This window comes from Coloeus monedula (genome assembly GCF_965178545.1).
Source record: "Coloeus monedula genome assembly, chromosome: 19".
Lineage (NCBI taxonomy): Eukaryota > Metazoa > Chordata > Aves > Passeriformes > Corvidae > Coloeus > Coloeus monedula.
Genome location: NC_138799.1, coordinates 5,235,293 through 5,241,599, shown reverse-complemented (window position 1 = coordinate 5,241,599; position 6,307 = coordinate 5,235,293). Strand labels below are relative to the sequence as shown.

Sequence of the window (6,307 nt, the reverse complement as noted above, 5' to 3'; positions counted from 1 at the left end):
AGAGGGGTCAGAGTGTCAAAGCAACAGTTTCCAGTGGGTAATTTGCTTCCTTTACATTCCTCAGCCCCACCGGGGCTGTGCCTGTGACTCGGGGATGAAAAGTGCATGTGTCTGTAAACAGAGAAAAATACACACCGAAGGCAGATCAGAGCTACCTAAAAGGCAAAAATCTGATTACTCCTCCCGACGCCGGCGAGCGCAGGCTGGCTGTGGCCGGGAGGGCGCAGATCCAGCCATCCCCTCGGGCTGTGATGTGAAGGGGCACTGCCCAGCCCCCCGTCGGCCCCGCTCCATCCCCTCCCACCGGCGGCGGCGAGGGATGCTCGCCCCCGGCGTGTCTGCCCGAGTCAGCTGCTCTTGATGTCAGAACTTGCTCCGGGCTCGGCGGGGCGGCAGCGGAACCGAGCGCAGCCGGGGCTCAGCCGCTGCTCGCCGGCTGCGGGAGGGCTCCTTCCTCCCGCATCCCGCCGGGAAAGCGCGGGGGCCCAGCCCATCCCATCCCACCGCGGAGCCGCCGAGGCAACTTGCCCAACTTTTTCCGTCCCTGCTGCCGGCACTCGCTGCCATGGCCCCCGGCAACTCTTCCCGCAACTTCTCGGCGCCGGAGGCTCGGAACGGCTCAGGTGAGCGGGGCTGCGCGGGCCGGGCGCTCAGCGGGGCTGGGGGCGATGGAGGAGGGGGATGATGGGGGGCTGAGGTGGGGACCCCCCGCACCCCACCCTGGCCGTGCCGCCTTCAGCACCCGCGGCCGGACAGCGCCGGGCGGGACGGGCTGAGGCCCCCGGGGTGCGGGACCCTCTCGGGCACCGCGCAGCGCTCGGACAGAGCCCGGCCCCGCCGCTGGCCACGGCGGCTCGGAGCCAGCCGCTACCTGTTGGCTGCCAGGCAGCAGAACTCCAGCAGCCCGCAGGTCCTGGCTGCTGGGAAGGGAGGAACCAGCCCGGCTAGACAGGGAGGGAAGCGAAGAGAAGATGAGATAGGGCTGGAGAGGGATGCAGAGATCCTCGCCAGTCTCCCGTTTTCTCCACACTGCCCTGTTTTCAAATCGATAGTTTAGGGTCAGGCAGGCCAGTTGTCAGTGGTGAAAGTTAGTGAAACTCTTCAGCAGAGGGTGGTTTATACGTGGTCTTTGACTCTGCACCAGCAGAGTCCTTTAGAAACCAAAAATGTGCCTTAGGTACTTCCTTCTGAAATGCAGTGAAGATGAAGTCTCTTACGTATCAGGGCATGGCTTAGAACTACAACCACCTTAGAGAAAAAAAAAAATTAGCCCAGCCCTCATTCAGTTCACATCGTGCAGCCACTTTGGGACTTTAAGAAAAGCTATCAGGGCAGCCACAGCAAGGACAAATCAATGCCTGAAGTAGCTGCTTCAATACAAAATATATTCACTTGGATATGCACAAAAGCAGCACTGAAAATTCAGATTCAATGATGTCTCAAGATGAAAGAGACTTTAGAACAGAGAGAACTTTTGAGTATTTGATAGTTGTGCTCTTCTGGCACCAGCCTATAAAACACACATGAACTACAGCTTCAAATTAGCGCAGCTGATAATTCTTGAAAGCCCTGCTTGTACAGACACCATCAGCAGGACAGATGCCACAGCACTGCCCAGGCCACCTCTCACACAAAGCCTCTGGCCATGCACACATCCTGCTTTGAGGCCAGCCAAGCTCATCCCAAATGTTACAGAGTCACCATGAGCACTGAATCGATTATACAGCAGGAAAAAGACATTTTGTCCCAGTTTCCAGCTAACCATGTGCCATTTGTGTTTCACTCAAACAGTCCTTTCCCACCACACTCATAAAGTTTGTGGTTAAAAGAAAGGAGATCAGAACTCATACAGCTACATGCAGAACAGCAGGACCAGAGTCATCACCTTCAGCATTGAGGAGGTGTGAGATCTGTTTGGATGCTCAAGGGATGCACAGGTTGGATGCTCGAGAGTGTCAGGTTTCAACAGGGTGCTGATGGCCATAGGTTTTCTACTAAAAATCATAACAGGGGACATTTCCTTGCATTAATGAGTCACCAGGAGGAACAGGAACCACTTAAACCCCCACACATGGTCCAGACAAGGCTATCTCATCAGCTAAGCCTGACTTCCACCTTCAGACCCCGGCCAGTTCTCCTGTGCCTCACTGGCTGCTTTCTGACATCTGCAGAGAGGCTTCCCAATAAAATGGTGCAGCAACTGCTTTACTGTGTTCTGGCATTGGCCTTGGACTTGTTCATGCCTAAGCTGGCTGCTTCCTAATGCCAGAAGGACTGAGCTAGTGGCAGCTCATCATGGCCCACTTTTAAGAGCACTGAAATACAGCACACACATTTCCAGCCACAGGCCAGCAGTGTAGCCCCAGATATCTTGCCAACTCCATCAAACTTCTCTGTCACACCGAAGTAAATGTGGAGAAGTTTGTACTCAAGAATTTGAGAGGTCAAAGTCAGCAAGTACCACTTCAGCACACAGACACCGCTTTGGCAAAGACCACACCTGTAAGTATCTGTTATTTCACTTAATCTCATTTTCAAGATTTCCCTAGGTTCTGTTGGAGGAGGCTTCCCCACTTCTGCTGCTAAGGGGATCCAATTGCTCAGCGACTGAAAGCATTTCCAATTAACAGCACATTGAATCATCTGCAATTCAATGAAAGGCAGCCTAGGCTGCAGGGCTGTCACACACAGTCCTTGTAACAGCCACATAAATAACTCACACAAAACCTTTTCCTAGAAAAAACCCCGCCAGGTCCCATAGGAGAGGAGTAATGAGATGAAATGAGATTTGCCTCAGCTAAGAAGGGCAATTTTAGACTCCAGCACACGGGAACCCTGCAGAACAGAGAGCACCACCATCACTTCGACACCACCTCCCATGCCCAAGAGCTTGTGGCTTCAAAATGTGATTTTACACCCAGCTGAGGGACAAGGCCAATGTGAATTTGGTTATGTTTGGGCCTCCCACCCCAGAGAGGGACAGTCAAGCATTGGCATGGATAAGCTAAATGTTATCAGGTAAGAATTTTGCCTTGGAAATCCACCCACATCCAGAACTCAAAGAGAGCAGCTTTAAGTTGTTTTTCTCCTAGGACAATCCCTGTTGAAGGGCCCCTCTGAAACACACTCCCAATCCCTGTCTGGCCACACACTGGGATTTCTTTGTAGGAAAGAAACTAGAGAAAGGGAGAGAGGCAGGGAAGGAAGACAGAAAGGAGAACGTTCTCTGGCCTGACCTTGACAAGAGAACAGGGGACAGCCAGGGCACGGTCCCAGATTTCACGATACAGATGAGCATGAGCTGTCTGCGTGCATGGTCAATGAACTCTGTGTCTCATACCATACAACAGATAAACTACCCAACAGATGAACTGAAGCTTTCTGACAGCAGCTTGAGCATTGACTTTATCCAGATTTTGGCACCCACAGAAAGGTTTTACTTCTCCAGTGTGTGAAGCACCAGCTGCCTCACCCACTCCCCTCAAAAACAGCTAAAAACACTTCACTCCATGGAATAAAAGTTACTCTCAACTCTGTCAGGTGCTGGTGAATACAGAGACATGCCAACCAGAGGTTAGTCCTTCAAGAAAGGGCTGGGGAGTTGCAGAGCAGGACAGAAGCACATCAGGAGAGCTGAGGAAAGATGCCTACACATAGCTAGGTTTGGGTGGCATACTGCATATACTGAGGCAGAGAAGGAAGTGCCAAATCCCCAGCTAAGCCTCTCCAAGTGCTACAAAGGGTATTAAAAATCATCCCAAGCTATGTCTTTCATGGGGATGGGTCCATCTGCAGGACAGGACAAGCACACAGAGTTGTAAAGAGGTTATCTCTGGGTTGCACTCACTGCCTTGCTTTGTTTTGGCAGTAGCAGAGAAGCCAGCACCACACACCAACGTGATCATGCCCAGTCTCTTCAGCATCATCTGCTTCCTGGGCATCGTGGGGAACCTCATTGTGATCTACACTATCGTCAAGAAGAAGAAGCTGAGATGCAAACAGACCGTGCCTGATATTTTCATCTTCAACCTCTCCATCGTGGACCTCCTCTTCCTCTTGGGCATGCCCTTTCTCATCCACCAGCTCTTAGGCAACGGCTCGTGGTACTTTGGAGCTCCCCTGTGCACCATCATCACCGCCCTGGACACAAACAGCCAGATCACCAGCACCAACATCCTCACAGTGATGACACTGGACCGTTACCTGGCCACCGTCCACCCCCTCAAATCCACCTACGTTCGGACGCCGTGTGTTGCGGCTCTTGTCATCTGCCTGGTGTGGCTCCTGTCCTTCCTGACCATCATTCCCGTGTGGATGTACGCAGGCCTCATGCCCCTGGAGGACGGGACTGTGCGCTGTGCTCTCCTGCTGCCCAACCCAGAGACCGACATCTACTGGTTCACCCTCTACCAGTTCATGCTGGCCTTTGCTGTGCCCTTGGTCATCATCTGCGTGGTCTATTTTAAGATCCTCCAGCACATGTCCACCACCGTGGTGCCGCTGCCCCAGAGGAGTCTCCGGGTGCGTACGAAGAAGGTCACCCGCATGGCAGTCGCCATCTGTTCCGCCTTCTTTATTTGCTGGGCTCCCTTCTACATCCTTCAGCTGGTTCACCTGGGCATCGACACCCCATCCATGGCCTTCTTTTACGCCTACAACTTTGCCATTAGCTTGGGCTACGCCAACAGCTGCCTCAACCCCTTCCTCTACATCGCCCTCAGCGAGACCTTCAAGCGCCAGTTCCTGGTGGCCATTCGCCCTGCCAAAGAGCCCTGTCGCAACAGCAGCTCTGCCAACAACAACAGCATGACAGAGGCCAGTGTGTGCCTGAAGCTGGCGCCAGAATCCACCCAGCAGACTCAGTTTCTGGAGGACTTCTCCCCACGCTCGCTGCCAGTGACTGTAGCTGTTCACTAGGGCACTCTGAAGGGAGGGCAGCAGAAAGCCTTTGGATCTGTGACTTGATGGAGCAGCAGCAGCTGCAGGCAGGTCTTAGAGAAGCCTGTGGACTACAAACTTCCAGCTCCAAAAGTCCAGGTGCCTCTCTTCCACTGCTCTGCTCCTGCGCTGCTCCCAGCCTATGAGATGTTCGGTGCTGCTGCTTTTCATCCTGGACAGGAGGACTCTGCCACCACTGGGCCCCCAAAGAGGATGAATGGAAAAGAGAGAAAGGACAACAAGTGGATTTCCAGGGGGAATATTCACCCTGGAAGAGTAAAACCTCTATCAACATTGCCCAACAATTCCTCACCTCTTGGCCCGACCAGGGTTCCTAAGCAGCTTGTCAACATAGAGCTTCTTCATTCAAAACTTGAACCTTTGAACCACAATACCATATTTATTTTTTTTATAAGTAGTCTGCAGACTTTGCTGGCTGTGCTGATGTCCTAGAAGCACACAGCAGAGAGATCCTGGGGACAGAAGTCTCACCCAGCCCTGTTGCTTGGCCTTTCAGTCTGGCCCCGTCTGCCTCCAATGCGCTGTATTGTTTGGCAACCAAAACATTTTAAGAACTGGCTCATTTTGATGCTAATCCTAAATATTTCAAGCAAAATCAGACACATAATAATCACACTGCTTCAAGGGACTGCAAAGAATTCTCAAAACTACTGCTGCTGACACCAGCGTTGTGGCTTTTCATGCCAATGAGCAGATTTTCACAGTGCTAGTTCTTCATGTTGCTCTTGTGCCTCACAGTCTGCATGGCCATTGGGGAACCCCCGGCAGAGGGTTTTAAACAGGACTAAAAATCACAATGTGCAGAGATCTGTGGAGCAAGAAGCTGTGGAAAAGCAGCTCAGGGGAAGCAGAGTTGCTTATGCAGCTTCCTCAAAAATAACAAATGCTTTACACAAAGTTAAAAGAGGGAAAATTAAATGTCTGCGTGTTGTATATGCGGCTTTAACAGTTGGAGGTTAGGAAATAACTCTGCTCATTATAAAGTAGAGAAAAGACAGCAGAGATCAGCTCAAAGCGGGGATTACACCGACAGCCTGTGCCAGGCTCCGCAGGGACCACGCAGGCATTGTTCAACACTTTGTCAGACATGGAGGGGCTGGTTACTGTTGATGGATTTAATTTAAAGAACTAAAACCATCAAACAATCCAAAGGAATTTGTTATACCACGCTTACGGTTTCACGCCACCAGCCACCCCACGATATGCCCAGAACAGAATTTCACCCTTACTCAGCCCCAAAGCAAAATTGTGTCACCTGCACAGGATGTCCTAAGCCACACACACTTACAGGTGCACCTAATGCACCCACATCACACTTGTCAGCGTATTTAAGTACAGCCAGTACTTC

The 6,307-nt window shown here is 51.9% G+C and overlaps 1 protein-coding gene across 1 annotated transcript; it reads left to right on the top strand.

Annotated features, from left to right (window-relative positions):
- Positions 1–564: 564 nt before the first annotated feature.
- On the top strand, positions 565–4,917 carry LOC309580374 (melanin-concentrating hormone receptor 1-like; the record flags this gene model as incomplete). The annotated part of the gene is made up of 2 exons (XM_082294299.1): positions 565–623; positions 3,869–4,917. The coding sequence occupies exons 1-2, from the start codon at positions 566–568 to the stop codon at positions 4,915–4,917; spliced, it is 1,107 nt and encodes a 368-aa protein (XP_082150425.1). The 5' UTR covers position 565.
- Positions 4,918–6,307: the final 1,390 nt, after the last annotated feature.